General features: G+C 42.2%; 1 protein-coding gene across 2 annotated transcripts; it reads right to left on the minus strand.

The window, feature by feature from the left end:
• Positions 1-5,030: 5,030 nt before the first annotated feature.
• Positions 5,031-18,528, minus strand: ZNF165 (zinc finger protein 165). Of its 2 annotated transcripts, XM_069563685.1 has the most exons (4): positions 18,432-18,528; positions 10,813-11,295; positions 10,148-10,286; positions 5,031-6,019 (listed from the first exon to the last, which is right to left on the minus strand). In XM_069563685.1, exons 2-4 carry the CDS (start codon positions 11,221-11,223, stop codon positions 5,112-5,114), a joined length of 1,458 nt encoding a protein of 485 aa, XP_069419786.1. In that variant the 5' UTR covers positions 11,224-11,295; positions 18,432-18,528; the 3' UTR covers positions 5,031-5,111. The 2 variants fall into 2 exon arrangements, with proteins under 2 accessions (XP_069419786.1, XP_069419787.1); XM_069563686.1 differs by lacking the exons at positions 10,148-10,286; positions 10,813-11,295; positions 18,432-18,528 and adding an exon at positions 6,397-6,485.
• Positions 18,529-19,853: the final 1,325 nt, after the last annotated feature.

The following is a 19,853-nucleotide window of genomic DNA, read 5'->3' on the forward strand; positions in this document are numbered from 1 at the left end:
TGGTTAGTTTGTATCCACTGTATACCTAGGGCACATGTGCTAGAGTTGAAAAAATCTCTGTGGTTATTTTGTAGCATATTTGGAGCTCTCCTGGGTGTGTCTGGGAAGAGGTTTAGAGGTCTCTACATTGATACTAGCTTGTATCCTTTTCAGCAAGGGCAACCCTCCTTGCTCATGCCTACCTTACTACCTAACTCTGTGATGAATTAGGAAATATTACACTGACTGCAATGTTACAATGCAACACATAGTAACTTACTGTTTTCATAAGAATTACAATAAAAACCATTTGGTAATTCAATTTCTTACCTTTAGGCAAGAATCCTTATTATTTTATTCTAGGCAGTGAGTGAGTGAACTTGAAACTACCAGAAAAAAGTGAGACTCATTTTTGTTATTCCTGCACCTTTGTCTTAAACAGAGTGGCAATTCATTTGTTGCACAATAAAGTTTAATTGTTGCAAGTGCCACAGAGAATGAGCGCTTCAAAACTTCTTTGGCAGACACCCCAAAAGGTTTCTTTAAGAAAATTAGGAACCCAGGGAGAGAACAGAATCTTCTGGAAAAATCCAATAGCTGATGGGCTGTAACTTGTACAGAATGCTTCCACTCTGCAGGCTTTTTCAGTTGGTATATGGAATAGGAAACAGGTGTTGGGGGAAATGTTTTCTTTCTACATTTCTAGGTTCTTTGGTTGGTCTTGTAATTGACATATACCATTCTCAGGAGAAAAACAAATCAAAATTTGTATGTATAGGAGCCCTGAAAATACGAAGGGCTTATATGCCATCCTGACTTAATGAATGGAATAGGGGTCTGGGCTTCAAAGGGCAGGAGGGTAATTCACAGGATAAGAAGAGCAGATGTTTGGTAACTAGGTGTTTGCCGTGCCATATATAGATAAGTCTTTCAGATTAAAAAAAGTTATCTCTGATAATAACTCTCTCTCTCTCTTTTTTTTTTTTAGCACATGCTCCCTATCTAAATTCTTTCACGTAGTTAAGGGAGAGGTGAAAGTATTTCCTGAGTCTTCTGGGGTGATAGATTTCAACTCAAAATAATTCACATTCCAAAGTGGCACATTTCAGAGTAGTCTGTTTTTCTCTCCTTCATACTCACTTTGAGTCTTGCTGAACTCCCACAAATTATGGGTCCACTGGAATTCTGTGCTCATGGGGGATGACAAATGCTACACGTGAATGGGGGCAAATCCTCTGCTAGGGCACATGCTCTGTTGTCCTATTTTACTTCACTTACAAAACACAAGTTAAAAGATAAAGTTCAGAATTTTAAGACTGTGACAACAGGGCATTAAACCAAGCTCATGACTTTCTGAAAGCAGGACATTTCTGAGCTGTAAGGCACTGTGTGACTGTATAAGTCAGCTTTGAAGCTAGTTCCACACATCTAGCAGACAGTGAGGAACCTTACAAGGGAGGCAACTGTGGAGCAGGCTTCAAAGAAATGGGTGATAAATGCGGAAAAAATTTCACCTGGAATTCACAGGTTCTGGTTACAGCCTGGAAACAAGATATGGTAGGATTGTGATAGACTTAATGAATGAACTAGAGTTAATACCTTTGAAAGACATCTTAGAGAACAATTCCCAGGGCACAGAATAAAGAAAGAGTGAGCACAGTCTTATTCCATCCTCAAGAGGAAGTAAAAACACAGTGACTATCATATCTAGTCAGGGTGAGTAGAAACTTGAGTTCTGCAACCTGCTTCCATGGTAGTACGGATGCTTCTCTCTCTGGCTAGGACATTCATTCCCCAATGTTCCCCTGTTTAATCACATTTGCGGTCCTGTTTCATCAAGTTCTTTCTCCAAATCCTCCAACATAATCACTGGCTCCTTGTCATCCTTTGGCTGATGCTCTGACATCCAGGCCTGGCGCTCCTGGGGCAGGCTGATTAAGAACTGCTCCAGCACTAGCAGCTCCAGGGTCTGTTCCCAGGTGTGGCATCATTCACTGATGGCAAAGTTCCCAGAGCTGGTTCAGAGCCTCACAGCATCACGGTGCCTCCAGGTGACAAAAATGCCTAAAGTTCTGACTAGCAGCTACCTCCTGGTTGTTACATTTCCTCCTATGTTGCCTATATTCATGGCTCACTGTTGGAGACTTTTCTATTCCCTTTCATTTTTAATAGAGAAGACTGCAGCCAATGTGGCTTCTCTTGTTGCACAGGCTCTAGGGCACACAGGCTTCAGTAGCTGTAGCATGTAGGATTGGTAGTTGTGGGGCACAGGCTTAGTTGTTCTGTGCCATGAGGGAACTTCCCAGACTAGGGATTGAACTGGTGACTCTTGCATTGTAAGGTGTATTCTTAACCACAGGACCACCAGGGAAGCCCTGGTGCCATTTCTAAGGTGAAATACATCATTATTTATTTAGAGAAATGCCTATTGAAATCTTTAGCTGAGGTGAAAGACTAGTCATCTTGAAAACCACCAAATGAATCACTAAAATGTTAATTCAGTGAACCATTAAAATGTAAATTCAAAAGGAAAACTGACAATTCTGGTGAATTGTCACATGTGACAAAAAGCATAAACTAGGTAAGACAGACACTACAACTTGTAATATGGAAACAATGTGAGATTAAAAATACCAAACCAAGCATGTTGATGTTTTCCACTACAAATAAATCTGCAGATAAGATTTCTGCTCATGATCAGTAAGTGATCAAATTATGTCCAGATGTTTGCTAGCAACATAAACAGACAGGTCTGCATGCTTGTGTGTGAATACACACTCCCCACTGACAAGGTGCCTCTGCCAACATCTCTGGAAGACAGACAGAGCTTCCTATAGCCGCTGCTGGAGGGAAAGGAGGACAGAAGCAAAGGAGGAGGGTCTTCTTTCCTCTCTCTCCTGGGGGTCTCTGCACGCGTGTGTGCATGCATGTGTGTGTGTGTATGTGTGTGTGATTTTAGGGTGGTGGGTGGGAAAGTGGCTGTGTATTCGAAGTTTCAGCCCCTACTTACAGCTGCTGGCCTCATCTCATAGCATCTTATAGCAGCCCTGAGGGAAGTTAAACCTTGGGAAACAGGCTCTTACCCCTTTCCAGGCCTAGGCCTGGCAAGCCCGCCAGAAGCCTGCTAACCCTGGGCACAGTGGCTACAGCTGCCTGGCCTCTGTAGGAAGATGCTCCTGGTGGTTGTTTCCTGGGGCCTCCAGGGCAAAGTCAGCCCAGCCTACCAGGTCCCCACTGCCACCATGATTTTGGAATGTATCACCAATTAGTCTTCTAAAAGGATAATATAGAAAGCCCTTCCCCCCAGCTTTGAAGTTGTATTGCTGTGTGGCAAGACTTGTGGGATCATAGTTCCCTGACCAGTGACTGAATGCAGTTGCCCCAAGTGAAAGCACCCAGTCCTAACCACTAGACAGCCAGGTAATCCCTCAGTACTGTATTTTCTGATTTTATATCCATAGTCATATTGTCACTGACATAGTCAAGGTTAAGAACTAGGGCTCTGGAATAATATATATGTTTATATCCTGCTTCCACTGTTTACTATGTATTCCTGTGTCCGCTATTTTACAGCTCAGTTTTCTCAACTATAAAATGGGAAATAAAATGGAAAATATAGCCACTTGTACAGTCATGTGATAGGATACATCCTCCTAGTGCCTGTAAAAAGAAATTATGAGTTCAACATTACCTTAAAACAAAATACTGGGTTATCTAGATCCTATAGTTCAAGGTCATTGAAACACAATTGCTATTCTTATAAAGCCTCTTCATGGAAAATTTTGTTCATTAGATTATCATATTTCTAACGTAAAGGTTCTGTTTCTAGTTAGTTTTCATATAAAAACATGAAATTTAATATTTAGACCTTAAATGTTTTTATTTCTCACATTAGCGAAAAGGTACCTCATCAAACAGGTAAAATAAGTAAAGCAGGATTTACCTTTATATCCTGAAATCATTGGTAGAGCTCCAACTTGTTGCAGATTCCTCTCCACTCTTTTCTCAGATACCAACCCTTTCTATACTCTCCTCCTGGGCTTTTCTGGAGAGAGTAGCCAGCAGCAATGAAATAGTTTCAGGACCTAGTTTTGCAGTACTAACTTCCTCAGTCCTCTTCCACAGTTATTAGTAGCCAGAGAACCCTGTTTCTGCCAAGAGAGCTCCCCAGAACACTATACTCCCACCCCAGGAAGGTGCCTCAAACCCGCACAGCATGACAGTAAAGTCCTGGTTATACTACTGTGTATGTCCTCCAAATTCGAAGGTTTAGTTCAATTTGAACACCTTTCCTTACCTCTAACCCCAGCTCTTGCCTAATTTGCTTCTACTCCCTCTCTGTCTTCCTTCAATCTCAGGATTATGGCCTCTTGCTTTAAGTGCTCTTCTGGTTGTGTACTTCCTGGCATGACCGCTGGACATAGAGTTTGGCTTACATACTAGAATGCCACCATTGCATACCTCCTCGTTTTTGACATGACTAATTTAGTTTTGTTGAATCTTCTTTTTTCAAAGGAATACTTTAAAAGCACTGTTCTGCAGTACCTTGCTCAAACTATTCCATTTTGAGGCTTGGCCTACCTCTTCTTATGAGAATCAATAACTAGAGTTAATGATAATGATCAGGCTCTCTTTACCTTCTTTCCCCCACACTGTAATTCTGGTTATTTCCCAAGAGTTCTCTTTTTCTATTTTCATTGCCATAGACTAACTTATTTTTGTTTTGTCTCTAAGTTGTGTTTGACCCTTTTGCCACCCCATGTACACTAGCCCACCACACTCCTCTGTCCATGGGATTTCCCAGGTAAAAATACTGGAATGGGTTGCCATTTCCTTCTCCAGGGGATCTTCCTCACCCAGAGATTAAACCTGTGTCTCCTGCACTGGCAGAAAGATTCTTTATCACTGAGCCACCAGGGAAGCCTGACTTATTTATTAGCCTCCTCCAAATTTGGCTCTTCTGGTTTGACTTTAGCAAGTAGACACATGGCAGTAAAGATTATATGCAGAACAGCAAACCAAAAATGAGAGAGAAAATAAAGAGATACTGGTTTTTCAGTCATTCATCTCAACCGATATTTATTATTTATTCAATATTTTTCCTGTTCTATTTCCTTATGAATTTAAGTTCTTTACATGAATAGGTTTTCCCTCTTGTGAATTCTCTGATGTTGACTAAGGTGTGAGCTCTGACTGAAGGCTCTTCCACACTCACTGCATTCATAGGGTTTCTCTCCAGTGTGGATTCTCAAGTGTCGAATAAGGTGTGAGCTCACTCTGAAGGTTTTCCCACATTCACTACATTCATAGGGTTTCTCCCTGGTGTGAATTCTCTGATGCAGGATAAGATGTGAGTTCAGGCTGAATGCTCTCCCACATTCTTTGCATTCAAAGGGTCTCTCTCCAGTGTGAATCCTCTGGTGTCTAATAAGATCTGAGCTCCCCCCAAAGCCTTTTCCACACTCATTACATTCATAGGGTCTCTCTCCAGTGTGGATTCTCTGATGCCTAATAAGCTTTGAGCTGTGTCTGAAAGCTTTTCCACATTCATTACACTGATGGGTCTTCTCACCAGTGAAAACTGCTGCATGTTTAATAAGGTTTGGGTTCTTGAGAGATTTCCCATATGGGTGAATTTTTTCTCCAGCATAAATTCTCTGATGCTTAATAAAATCTGAATTCCATTTGAAACTTTGGTCACAGGTACTGTGTTTATAAGATTTCTGGTGTGTAAATTCATTTGAGTTCAGATCTAAGTTTCTCTCACAGCCATCATGGCTTATTATTTCACCTGTAGGTGTATTTTTGTGGGTGAGGATTTTACTGAAAGCTGCATCCTGAGTAGATGATGATTTCCGAGACTCCCCTGAGTCTTTTTCCTGCTGCCTCTTTATCTTGCCTGCAGACTTACAGATGTCTTGAGGCTCAGCAGATCCTTCTGACACAAATTCTGAAATTCTTCCTGATACAATTCTCTGTGATTCCATTTTCTCATAAATGTCCAGCTTTGGCATGGATTCATGGTTTTCACTCTTGTTATCTAAAAAAATGATGAAAAAATAGAGAAAAATACCTGTTTGCTAAACTAAAAGAAGGTAAAACTTTGAGATACAACCAAAATAGTTACAATAATCATGCTAACTGCTGAGTTGCTTCAGTCGTGTCCGACTCTGTGTGACCCCATAGATGGCAGCCCACCAGGCTTCCCCGTCCCTGGGATTCTCCAGGCAAGAACACTGGAGTGGATTGCCATTTCCTTCTCCAATGCATGAAAGTGAAAAGTGAAAGTGAAGCCGCTCACTCATGCCCGACTCTTAGCGACCCCATGGACTACAGCCTACCAGGCTCCTCTGTCCATGGGATTTTCCAGGCAAGAGTACTGGAGTGGGTTGCCATTGCCTTCTCCTTGTGGCTTACCTCTCTTCTAGTTACTTTCCTTCCAGGAATCCAGGGCCCCTGCCAGCTGTTTTGCATCTTTTTTCCTCTGTCGTTGTTCCCTGTTATTGAAAACTTTAAAAGCCACATCTGCTAACTAAGAAGGGTTCATTCCAAATGCAGCATCTAACTTTTGCAACATTCTTCTTATATCTGATGCACTTTGCCCAATGAAGGTCATGTTTACCATCATATTCTCAGGGGCCTTAGGGTCTCCATCAATGCAGTGCCATAAGCTTGATAAATTCTTTCTAGAAACTCTAATGGGATCCTCACTGAGCTTTTTGGTATCTCCAGAATTTTGTTTAAGCTCTTTCACTTAGCTACCTGCTAAGATGCACTTTCTGTAATGCTCTAGATGTGGCATGTCTCCGTTTTTAGGATCCCAGTGAGGCTCACTGGTAGGAACTGCCTGATTTGCTTCTGGAGTTCCATCTAGGTCCACTAGATGAAGCTGGCACGCTTCCTCTCTAGCTATGTCAATGACCATCCTCCTTTTAATCTCAGTCACCATCAAATTCATAAGGGTGTGAATGTCCACCTGAGAGTGATGGTGAATGGCAAAGACAGAAGTGAAAAGTTGTCAGGCGGTGTGGGTCCTCTCAGGAAAGGGGGTTACGGTTTTTCCCGTTAAATCTGAAGTTGAGAATGGATTGTGCATCCATAGACATCTTTTTTCCTCTGTCGTTGTTCCCTGTTATTGAAAACTTTAAAAGCCACATCTGCTAACTAAGAAGGGTTCATTCCAAATGCAGCATCTAACTTTTGCAACATTCTTCTTATATCTGATGCACTTTGCCCAATGAAGGTCATGTTTACCATCATATTCTCAGGGGCCTTAGGGTCTCCATCAATGCAGACTTTAAGGCCTTTTGCCTTAAAGCCTCCTATGGAATATCCGCTCAAGAGACATTACCCTGTTTTGAAAGTGGCTCCCGGTTCAAACTGAGTGCCCTGTGTGGCCTTAGATGGTGATATGAAACTAAGTGCCTGTGCCCCAGGGATTAACACAGAAACTTCTAATCATTTCCCATAAGTAGGGAAAAGATAAAGATGTGAAAGGAGTGAGTAGGTCCACGGCATGGGAGCAATCTGAACAGTTACCTGGTCAGGTAGGGGAGCCATATTGGCCAGAGTGGGATTTAAGGTGTGACATAACATGCCCTCACTCTCATTTTCTCCCGCTCCCTTTCATACAACAGATTTTCTCTTGGGTTTCCTTTCAGACTGCTGCACTGTAGGCTGGCAGTCATCTGACTTCTTTTCCTCTTGATGTAATAGTATAAATGCTGTGCATAGGGAATCTCACCCTTTCCCCTTGCCCTTGCACAAAACAATTCCAACTGCAAAACTGTATAGTAACTGAGTGAGCCCTTCAGGTATCATCGCTTTTCTGATCCTAATATATGTTGGAGCCACACATTGTCATAATAGAATATCATCTCTTTCTTAGTCAGAGGCTCACAGCTATATTTTGCCCACTTATTTAAGATAACCCCCCAAAAGGCTTTCCTTGGGGACAGATGGAGTATTCCCCATATTTAAAAGTTCAAGAACAACAAAGCATCAAAAGCACAAACAAATCCCAACACTAAAAACACACATTCCAACAAGAAATGAACAGAGTAGAAGGAAACAAACCGGTTTCAAGTTGGGTAGAGTCCAATAAGTGGCCTCTCCAACAGGGTATCTCAAAGGCAAAACAAACTGGCTGGCCTGGTGGAGGAAAACCCCAACTGTGTGGGGGAGGGTGTTCCCTGTTGTCCACTGAGGGCGACTCACGCTACTGGATGGTCAAGTTCTTCAGTTCCTAGAAGTCTGTGGATTTCTTGCTGCAAGCGTTTGGTGCTGCTTCAGGGGATTTTGAAGGGGAAGATTCTCAGAACAAGTGGTGCCTGTAGCTGCGAGGGCCTTACCCTAAAATTGTGCAACCTGCCTGCTGGCCTCTAGCAGCAAAGCCCTGACTGGCATTGCTAAAGTTTGTGATCAAGTCCAAGCTCCTACTTCCCATCCCACACAGGTCAATCCATAGAGCAATGAGGTGTTGGGGAAAGGAATAGCGACTTTATCTGCAAAGCCAACCAACTGCAGAAGATGGTGGTCAAACGGCCTCAAGAACCCTCAATAATAATAGTACAATAATCATAGTAGCCAAATAATCATAGTTACATAGTAGCCATTATTTGGTTACTCTAAAAACATGACCTTTCAAATGAGAGGAGTGATGGAAGAGGATAGACGAGAAAGAATAATTGGTAAAAGCATATGTTTGCAGTAGTTGGCAGAGAGAGGAAACAGACATGTGAGATGAGCAGACAATAGAAAAGACTAGGAAGAGGATCATCACCAGCAAGAATGGAGGTGGGGGGAACAAAGAAGAGAGAACTATGAAGTGTGACTGAGAAGGATCTTAGGGAACTTTAGGTCTATATTTCTACTGTTAGAGGGTGAAAGGGAGGCACTGTTTTAAAGAAAGTATATGAGGACATAGACGCAGAGAGAAAAGTAAAATTATAAAGACTCGGAGGTATGTGTATGTGGTGGGGAAAACCTCCATCCATCTATTATCCAATCCGTCTTTCCATTTCTTCATCTTTCATGGATAATCAAATTCTTTCATTTCTACTAAATGTCCCGTATATACCTTTCTTTACATTTCTGTTACTCCAGAACCTCACCACTTCCTGTTCAGATAACTGTAACAGCCTCCTGTTGTTTCACTCAGAGCTATTCTTCCTAGTCATCCTAAATACCCTCAGCAGACTAATCATCATTAAATCTTGTCATTCTTACATCCTACTTAGAAATCCTAATCTCTGCAACACATCTGAACTCTTCAGACTCATTTATGATCTACTCCTCACAAATCCTACCTTCTAGCTCATCAATCTATACTGTGCTCATGACTCTATATTAAACTGGAATTCAAGCTACCCCTCTTTTTATAGGGTTTTCTTTGTCTAGAATAAGCTAGGATAGGAGAAGGGGTTAGGCAGTACTGGTCTTCGGATGGGAAAATTTACAGCTTTAGATGAGATGGATGGAAATGTTTCCAGAACAAACTAGAAAGCAGAAATTGGGTAATCTTAAAAAGTACTGTAATTTATTCTTGGGTTTATTTTTGGGACCATATACACCTAAAGTGATACTGAGTCCTTGAACCTTTTAAACAATGAGTTTTAGAACAGCAAAGAGGATTCTATGGAGGTAGTCAGCACAAGTATGGCCTATAAAAGCATGAGGGCTTTGTGAAACCAAAAGTAAAATAAAAAGGCAATAAAATGGATCTTGTTCTATGTATCTGTGAATTATATTTTATTTCTGAGTGTATTATCACATATTTGTCTCTTTTTTCCTATCATTATATCTGCTTCCCTATTAACATGTTTTATTTCTATGCATGTGTTTCTTTCACTTTGCTTCTTTTTTCATTCTCTGACATTTTCTCAACCCATTCATTTTCTTTCCTTTAATTAGCTCATAAGATGAAAACATCTCATGTTTTAGAAATATTCTAAAAGAACAAATGAAAAAGGAGACATTCTGGATAAAAAAAACAAAGTTCTCTCTCTCTTATTTTGGATGGCCAATGACACAAAAGGAAAAGAGTTCTCTATTTCTTATTAAGTAATAAAGGAAAGGACCATCTACAGTTACTAAGAATAGTCTGAGAAGGGAGGTTCACTGTCTCAGCACTTCAGGGACATGCACCACATACAGCATTGCTTCTTACCACAGTCCAGTAGGAGCTGGGGTTCTGAAGAACCAGGAAGGGCCGTGGTGTCCACTGGCTGGAACTGGACACTAAGTGCTGGCCCAGGAGGTGCCACTTTTCTTCTGAATGGTTCTTGTCCACGTCCACAGACTGGAATCTGAGAAAAACAAAGTTCATTTGGGCATATGAGAGAATCCCAGTTGGAATTAAACATCTTCCCAAACCAAAGAGAATCTTCCAGAGTTATACAAAACTGGGGAAGGAAGAATTAAGTCTGCCTCAATTATAAAAGGTAGCATAGTACCTAGCAGAGAGGGAAGGAGACATAAACACACACTGAGCTAAATAAGAGTTCCTACAAAGCTCACTTTGGGAGCCTGCTGCCTCAGATGGGAAAGGGTCTGCCTGCAATGCAGAAGACCCGGGTTCAATCCCTGGGTTGGAAAGATCCCCTGGAGAAAGGAAATGGCAACCCACTCCAGTACCCTTGCCTGGAAAACCCCACGGACAGAGGAGACTGATAAGCTACAGTTCATGGGGTCGCAAAGAGTTGGACACAGCTGAGCGACTTCACTTTCACTTCTTTTTCACAAAGCTCACTAGATATTCAATCTCAGGTCCTTTTCTCCCTATGTGGGACTCCATCCATCCTGGAGGTCTTAGATCCCCCAACCCCTTTGTACCTGGAGTAGAGCTTCATCAGTGCCTCTCTCTAAATCTTCCAGTAGGGTCACTGCTTCCTCTCCACTCTCTGGGTAATGTTCACGCACCCAAGCCTGCAGATTCCCTGGCAAGATAGCCAGGAACTGTTCCAGAATTAGCAGCTCCAAGATCTGCTCCTTGGTCTGGGTTTCTGGCTTCAGCCACTGACAGCAGAGCTCCCGGAGCTGGCTCAGTGCATCTCGGGGCCCAGGAGAATCCTGGTAGCAGAACTGTCGGAACAGCCGCCGGCAGAGCTCCTGCCTGAGGGGATCACTCCTCTGTAAGCAAGCACCCTGCCTCCAGACAAAATCTTCCTCTTCCATCTTCACTATCAGAAGTCCTTCATCCTCCTGAAGGTTCTGAGCTGCAGCTTTCTTTGATTCAGTTGCCATCTTGAAATAAACTGTATTATCAGAATCCCACTTCTGCTCTGTGAAGAGCCTTTTTTAGTTTTAAGAACTCTCCTGAGGGATTAAAAAGATTACTATTACTGTTCAGGAAGACAAAAGATCACATCATAGAAACAGTCATTCTCCGTTATACAAAAATTGGCTGGGCATTTAAAAGCACTGAAATACCTGTTTAGTGGACTTACAACTGTTACATAATTTCCACCTAAAAGCAGCTTAAAATTTAATTTTAAAAATAAGATAACTTAAATTACAGACATTAAATATATGACAGTATAAATATAGTTCAGTTCAGTCGCTCAGTCATGTCCGACTCTTTGCGACACCATGAATCGCAGCACATCAGGCCTCCCTGTCCATCACCAACTCCTAGAGTTCACTCAGATGCACATTCATCGAGTCAGTGATGCCATCCAGCCATCTCATCCTCTGTCGTCCCCTTCTCCTCCTGCCCCCAATCCCTCCCAGCATCAGTCTTTTCCAATGAGTCAATTCTTCGCATGAGGTGGCCAAAGTATTGGAGTTTCAGCTTTAGCATCATTCCTTCCAAAGAAATCCCAGGGCTGATCTCCTTCAGAATGGGCTGGTTGGATCTCCTTGCAGTCCAAGGGACTCTCAAGAGTCTTCTCCAACACCACAGTTCAAAAGCATCAATTCTTCGGCGCTCAGCTTTCTTCACAGTCCAACTCTCACATCCATACATGACTACTGGAAAAACCATAGCCTTGACTAGACAGACCTTAGTCGGCAAAGTAATGTCTCTGCTTTTGAATATACTATCTAGGTTGGTCATAACTTTTCTTCCAAGGAAGAAAAGTTTAATTTCTTTTAATTTCATAGCTGCAGTCACTATCTGCAGTGATTTTGGAGCCCAGAAAAATAAGTCTGAGACTCTTTCCACTGTTTCCCCATCTACTTCCCATGAAGTGATGGGACCAGATGCCATGATCTTCGTTTTCTGAATGTTGAGCTTTAAGCCAAATTTTTCACTCTCCTCTTTCACTTTCATCAAGAGGCTTTTTAGTTCCTCTTCACTTTCTGCCATAAGGGTGGTGTCATCTGCATATCTGAGGTGATTGATGTTTCTCCCGGCAATCTTGATTCCAGCTGTTGTTTCTTCCAGTCCAGCGTTTCTCATCATGTACTCTGCATATAAGTTAAATAAGCAGGGTGACAATATACAGCCTTGATGTACTCCTTTTCCTATTTGGAACCAGGCTGTTGTTCCATATAATAAATGTTACTTTGTCACATGCAATTAAATTATATATTACTCATAAAGAAAAATAACCATCAAAAAAGAGAAAAATGACAGAAGTGCTCAATAAGTTGGGGATGGAAAAGAGCACAGTAGGTTTCAATGGTCAGGAAAAGCTTAATTAAAAAACTAACTTCTGATGAATGGATAGAATTTGACTAGGATGTTGGGAGAGAGAGAAACAGGAAATTACAAGCAAGGAACACCTTGAACAACTGGTTAATGGTAGGTACACAAGTGGGAAGGCAAAATGTCAGTAGGTTTGCATAAATAAATTATAGAGACAAAGGTTCTGTTGAAGGAAGCTTCAAATGTCAAGCTCATGAATTCAGATTTTATCTTTTAGGCACTGGGGAGCCAGGGAAAGCTTCTGAGCAGAATGGCCTGAAAAATACTGTTTGTAGAGATAAATATATTGTTCATCTCTAGGATGGACCATAATAGGACATAAACATAAAGAGGCAACTGTCCTCAAAGTGTGGGGAAAACACAGGCTTAGAATGTTATAATTATTCAGAACATTGAACTAGGATTACTAAGACATCTCTTAAATAATAAAAATCAGGTAACTTTCCTTAAAGGCTGTGGTTAACAATTTCAGTGTAATGAGCTGCTTCTCTCAAAATCTTAGATAATCTGTTTCCTTTTGTCTCAACAATTCTCTCTGCCTTCTGAGTTTAATGGCTCAGTCCATGTCCTAGATATTGAGGCCTATTAGATTACCAGTAAAGCATAATAAACTGCACCAACACCTGCTTATCAATCTTTTGTGAATCTTATCGTTAGACATCAGTTCCTCAAGTCTTAGCAGCACTTGGGAATGGTCTGTTTGGCATCTGAACTGGAAAACTGAATAAAGTAATTAGAAGTGAAGTCCTAGTGAAAGGCAAATATCCATCTTTCAGGTCCTTCTACTAAATATTTCACCAAGCTGACTACTGATTGTTGCACAAACATATACTTTACTAAGACCTTAACATGGCAAAGCATTGGGCTAGAAGTTATATGGCAGTGATTTCTAAGAAAGTCTGAATTCAGAACTGGGCTCACTGCCTGTCATGTGAGAACTTTGTTAGAAATAGATTCCTTGGCCTTCTGCCTATGGTGATGCTGATCTAGTTAATATGGGATATGCTTGGATTTTCTGTATTCTGATGTACAGATATAAGGAATTTAAAAAATAGTGTTTGAGTTTCCAAGGAGTTTGTAAAAGAGTTGGAAAGAAATGACACAAAACACACATGGATATGGAACATTTAGATAAAAAAACCTGCTTCACATGACACACACTGAAAATGTTTGATAAATATTGAAAGCTGAAGTACTGAACAGATTGTGTGGTAGAGACACTGAATAGCTTAATAGTTCTGAGGTGGGGGGAGAATGTGTGTGTATGTGGACAAATATTTCCTACAGGTGGTGGGGCTTAACCTGAACAATAAAGGATAAGAAAGATCCAGAAAGGCAAAAAGGAAAGGAGAGTAAAAAGTTGAGGAAGTGTGAATGAACAGCAGATTGATGGTAAGACCAGGTTACAGGGTGTAACTGGAGTGAATAAGAATTCTAATACTTCTGAGAAAGAATACATTAACTTGACTTTGAGTTCTAGGTTCCTAACACATAACATCTGTGGATAAAACAAATATAATCTTCTATTATTTTCTATGTTTATTGATTGGAACCCCATGAGGTTAAGGACCATGCATTATTTATATTTATTCTTAAGTTCTCATTTTGTTGATTTATTGGATAAAAGGGGAAATAAAGAAATTTGAGTTTCCTATTACTTTGTATATTCCGTATTTTAGATGCCAATGACACATCCACTTAGAAAAACATTTCCAAAAGATATTAAGAGATTTTAATGGAAAGAAGTTAGGAATGGAAATACAAGTTTAGATAAGATCCATGGAAACGGAAGTTAAACATAAATATTGAGGATAATTCTCTGAGAGTATGAAATGAAGCTCACAGGCTCAGACTGAATCTTGGAAAACAAGAGTCTGAGTGGGTGTAAATGAGGTAAAAATTTAGCAGTGACAGAGGAAGAAAGTGGGGGGTGGGGTTGGAGCTATGATGTATGTCTCAATTCTTACTAATTTATTGGGACATTCCTTTGATAAAGAGAGCTAATTTAACTTCTTGTTATGTTTTCTAGATGTGTTAAGTGTTTACCAGGTAGTGCTGGATCATCAAAAAAAGCAAGAGTTCCAGAAAAGCATCTATTTCTGCTTTATTGACTATGCCAAAGCCTTTGACTGTGTGGATCACAATAAACTGTGGAAGATTCTGAAAGAGATGGGAATACCAGACTGCCTGTCCTGCCGCTTGAGAAACCTATATGCAGGTCAGGAAGCAACAGTTAGAACTGGACATGGAACAACAGACTGGTTCCAAATAGGAAAAGGAGTACGTCAAGGCTGTATATTGTCACCCTGCTTATTTAACTTATATGCAGAGTACATCATGAGAAATGCTGGGCTGGAAGAAGCACAAGCTGGAATCAATTGCTGAGAGAAATATCAATCACCTCAGATATGCAGATAACACCACCCTTATGGCAGAAAGTGAAGAGGAACTAAAAGGCCTCTTGATGAAAGTGAAAGTGTAGAGTCAAAAAGTTGGCTTAAAGCTCAACATTCAGAAAACGAAGATCATGGTGTCTGGTCCCATCACTTCATGGGAAGTAGATGGGGAAACAGTGGAAAGAGTGTCAGACTTTATTTTCCTGGGCTCCAAAATCACTGCAGATGCTGACTGCAGCCATGAAATTAAAAGACACTTACTCCTTGGAGGGAAAGTTATGACCAACCTAGATAGTATATTCAAAAGCAGAGATATTACTTTGCCAACAAAGGGCCATCTAGTCAAGGCTATGGTTTTTCCAGTAGTCATGTATGGATGTGAGAGTTGGACTGTGAAGAAAGCTGAGTGATGAAGAATTGATGCTTTTGAACTGTGGTGTTGGAGAAGACTCTTGAGAGTCCCTTGGACTGCAAGGAGGTCGAATCAGTCCACCCTAAGGGAGATCAGTCCTGGGTGTTCTTTGGAAGGACTGATGCTAAAGCTGAAACTCCAATATTTTGGCCACCTCATGCGAAGAGTTGACTCATTGGAAAAGACTTTGATGCTGGGAGGGATTGGGGGCAGGAGGAGTAGGGGATGACAGAGGATGAGATGGCTGGATGGCATCACTGACTTGATGGACATGAGTTTGAGTGAACTCCGGTTGGTGATGGACAGGGAGCCCTGGTGTGCTGCAATTCATGGGGTCGCAGAGTCAGACACGACTGAGCAACTGAACTGAACTGAACTGGCCTAATACTTTATGGGCATTATCTCATTCTACAACATATGTTACCCCCTCCGATAGCTGAAAGTTCTGTCTTCAGATGTTTAATTACTTCTTATCCACTTAAAACAGCCCACAACTCTAGATAAAAATAATCTAATTTTCAAGGATTTGATATATTCTCCCTAAAGCTGGGTTTCAAATGTCTTAATAACCTCAAACTAGTAAACATTTTTTGAGCATCTAGTGCTTTACCATCACTGTGTAGGATGAGCATTATAAAACTACCTAAGCAAGTTCAGTTCAGTTCAGTCACTCAGTCGTGTCCGACTTTTTGCAACCCCATGAACTGCAGCATGCCAGGCCTCCCTGTCCATCACCAACTCCCAGAGTTCATCAAAACTCATGGCCATCGAGTTGGTGATGCCATCCAGACATCTCATCCTCTGTTGTCCCCTTTCCTCCTGCCTTCAATTCCTCCCAGCATCAGGGTCTTTTCCAATGAGTCAACTCTTTGCATGAGGTGGCCAAAGTATTGGAGTTTCAGCTTTAGCATCAGTCCTTCCAAAGAACACCCAGGGCTGATCTCCTTTAGAATGGACTGGTTGGATCTCCTTGCAGTCCAAGGGACTCTCAAGAGTCTTCTCCACACCACAGTTCAAAACATCAATTCTTCGGCACTCAGCTTTCTTCACAGTCCAACTCTCACATCCATACATGACTACTGCAAAAACCATAGCCTTGACTAGACAGCCCTTTGTTGGCAAAGTAATGTCTCTGCTTTCTTTTCAGTATGCTATCTAGGTTGGTCATATCTAGGTTGGTCATAACTTTCCCTCCAAGGAGTAAGCATCTTTTAATTTCATGGCTGCAATCAGCATCTGCAGTGATTTTGGAGTCCAGAAAAATAAAGTCTGACCTTGTTTCCACTGTTTCCCCATCTACTTCCCATGACGTGATGGGACCAGATGCCATGATCTTAGTTTTCTGAATGTTGAGCTTTAAGCTAACTTTTTCACTATCCTCTTTCACTTTCATTAAGAGGCTTTTTAGTTCCTCTTCACTTTCTGCCATAAGGGTGGTGTCATCTGCATATCTGAGGTAATTGATATTTCTCCCAGCAATCTTGATTCCAGTTGTGCTTCTTCCAGCCCAGCGTTTCTCATGATGTACTCTGCATACAAGTTAAATAAGCAAGGTGACAATATACAGCCTTGATGTACTCCTTTTCCTATTTGGAACCAGTCTGTTGTTCCATATCCAACCAGTCCATTCTAAAGGAGATCAGTCCTGGGTGTTCTTTGGAAGGAATGATGCTAAAGCTGAAACTCCAATACTGTGGCCACCTCATGCAAAGAGTTGACTCATTGGAAAAGACTTTGATGCTGGGAGGGATTGAAGACAGGAGGAAAGGGGACGACAGATGATGACATGGCTGGATGGCATCACGGACTCGATGGACGTGAGTTTGAGTGAACTCCGCAAGTTGTTGATGGACAGGGAGGCCTGTTGTGCTGCGATTCATGGGGTCGCAAAGAGTCGGATACGACTGAACGACTGAAATGAACTGAAGTGAACTGTTGCTTTCTGATCTGCATATAGGTTTCTCAAGAGGCAGGTCAGGTGGTCTGGTAGTCCCATCTCTTTCAGAATTTTCCAGTTTATTGTGATGCATACAGTCAAAGGCTTTGGAATAGTCAATAAAGAAATAGATGGGAGCTACCCCATGTTCGAGGTCAGTGGTGGCGGCCGAGAGGAGCTAAGCAAATATGTAAACAAATAGCACAACAGAGTAAGGAGTAATTAGTGACACTGGAGGTTTGGTAAAGAGAGTAAGGAATAATTAGTTATGTTGGAGAACTGGTCAAGTGGAGGTTTCTTTTTGGATGAGTAGGTTCTTGGTGGATGGGTAGCTTCCGGGTGTGTACGGTGAGATAGAAGTATGAGGTGTTGGGGGCTATCCCTCCAGTAGAGGTCACAGAGTGGAACAGGGGATTCACAGTGCGTGATGACGAAGGCTCTCACAGCACCTTATGCTTCTCACACTGAGGCACTTTCCGGTCTTCCAACTAACTTGCCTGCTTTGCTGTCTGGTCTCTCATTGATACTCGTTTCAATATTAGTTTCTAGGCATCCCCAGTACACAGGAAATACTAAATATTTATTGTGTGAATAAATTTCATGAGGATGCCGGAGCTGTCTCACTCTTCGTACAAAAAGGCGGGTTACTCCTCCCAGGAGGAGAGCAGGAGTCTGGGGCGGACCCTGGGACAGTTTCTTCTGGCAGAACGCAGCCGACCCGAGACAGATGCCGCCTTTCCCCGCCTCGTTCTTTTCCCAGTGACCCTACAATCTCAGCCAGCCGGAAGGCCCGCAGTCCCCCAAACCACGCCCTCTCAGCGCTCAACGATGACGTCACACGCGGCGGGGTAACTGTGGAAACCCCTATCCATTCCAGATACAGGCCGGCGCAAAGGATTTCCCAAGGCCAAACCTTGTTCCACATTTCCTTGGGATTCCTCTAAGGTCCCAGGTCCAGAGTGTCACAGGGCTGTTGCAATCCCGAAGGGAACATGATAGGGACTGGGTGTTTAAAGGAGACAAAGGACCGGACACCTGGGTCCCCAGACCCGGACTCACCTCTCCCACAGGGCTGGTTCCGATCGGACACTTCCGGTGATAGGACGGCGCTGCCCGACTTCTCAAGGCTTCCTTTCACAGAGACTTTTGAGGCTGCGCAGAAGGAGATGGGCTGACTTTGGACTGCACTTCCCAGAAGCCTTCGGGTATCCTCAGGGACTGGGACTCCATTTCCCAGGCGTCTTCGCCAGTCTTGGAGCTCTCGGAGCGTGGAAGAGACGTTTTTTCTCCTCTCTGTAGCAGTAAGCTTGCCTTTACATCTCATGTGAGCCTCATCCTTAACTTTTTAATGGGCCCATTTCAGTCTCATTTCAGTTCAGTTCAGTCGCTTAGTCGGGTCCTACTCTTTGCGACCCCATGAACCGCAGCACGCCAGGCCTCCTTGTCCATCACCAACTGCTGGAGTCTACCCACCTTTGAGTCGGTGATGGCATCCAACCATCTCATCCTCTGTCGTCCCCTTCTCCTTCTGCCCTCAATCTTTCCCAGCATCAGGGTCTTTTCAAATGAGTCAGCTCTTCGCATGAGGTGGCCAAAGTATTGGAGTTTCAGCTTGAGCATCAGTCCTTCCAATGAACACCCTAAAGGACTGATCTCTTAGGACATTTCAGTCTAGAGCCCTGAAATGAAAGCTCACGCAGCAGAGAAACGGTTCAAACTTCACCTTTGGATTTACAGGAAACCTTTTTTCCGAATCCTTGTTTTATCCTCCCGGGTGGAACGCAGATACATCAAGTATATATATATCAGTCAGTCAGTTCAGTCGCTCAGTCGTGTCCGACTCTTTGCGACCCCATGAATTGCAGCACGCCAGGCCTCCCTGTCCATCACCATCTCCCGGAGTTCACTCAGACTCACATCCATCAAGTCGATGATGCCATCCAGCCATCTCATCCTCTGTCATCCCCTTCTCCTGCCCCCAATCCCTCCCAGCAACAGAGTCTTTTCCAATGAGTCCACTCTTCGCATGAGGTGGCCAAAGTACTGGAGTTTCAGCTTTAGCATCATTCCTTCCAAAGAAATCCCAGGACTGATCTCCTTCCGAATGGACTGTTTGGATCTCCTTGCAGTCCAAGGGACTCTCAAGAGTCTTCTCCAACACCACAGTTCAAAAGCATCAATTCTTTGGCGCTCAGCCTTCTTTACATATATATATTTAAATCAGAATATCATTTCTCCATCACATGGACCTTCTACTATCATCTCTTGTTTAGTTAGTTGTTAAACATTTTAAAGTTGAGATATAGTTGATTTACAATATAATATGTCTCGTGTACAACAACATATTTCACAATTTTTAAAGGTTATACTCCATTTATAATAATTATAAAATATTCTGTTGTTATGAGTATATTCCCTGTCCTATACAATATATCATTGTAGCTTATTTATTTTATATATAGTAGTATCTACCTGTTAGTT

Source organism: Ovis canadensis, chromosome 20 (genome assembly GCF_042477335.2).
Source record: "Ovis canadensis isolate MfBH-ARS-UI-01 breed Bighorn chromosome 20, ARS-UI_OviCan_v2, whole genome shotgun sequence".
Classification (NCBI taxonomy): domain Eukaryota; kingdom Metazoa; phylum Chordata; class Mammalia; order Artiodactyla; family Bovidae; genus Ovis; species Ovis canadensis.

What these genes read in the sequence shown, in the direction of transcription:
- ZNF165 (XM_069563685.1), bottom strand. Translation starts at nt 11,223, where the DNA reads ATGGCAACTGAATCAAAGAAAGCTGCAGCTCAGAACCTTCAGGAGGAT. An exon ending in CTGATGAAGCTCTACTCCAG is followed by an intron (nt 10,287 to 10,812) that starts GTACAAAGGGGT and finishes TGTTTTTCTCAG; the next exon opens with ATTCCAGTCTGTGGACGTGG. An exon ending in CCAGCTCCTACTGGACTGTG is followed by an intron (nt 6,020 to 10,147) that starts GTAAGAAGCAAT and finishes TCATTTTTTTAG; the next exon opens with ATAACAAGAGTGAAAACCAT.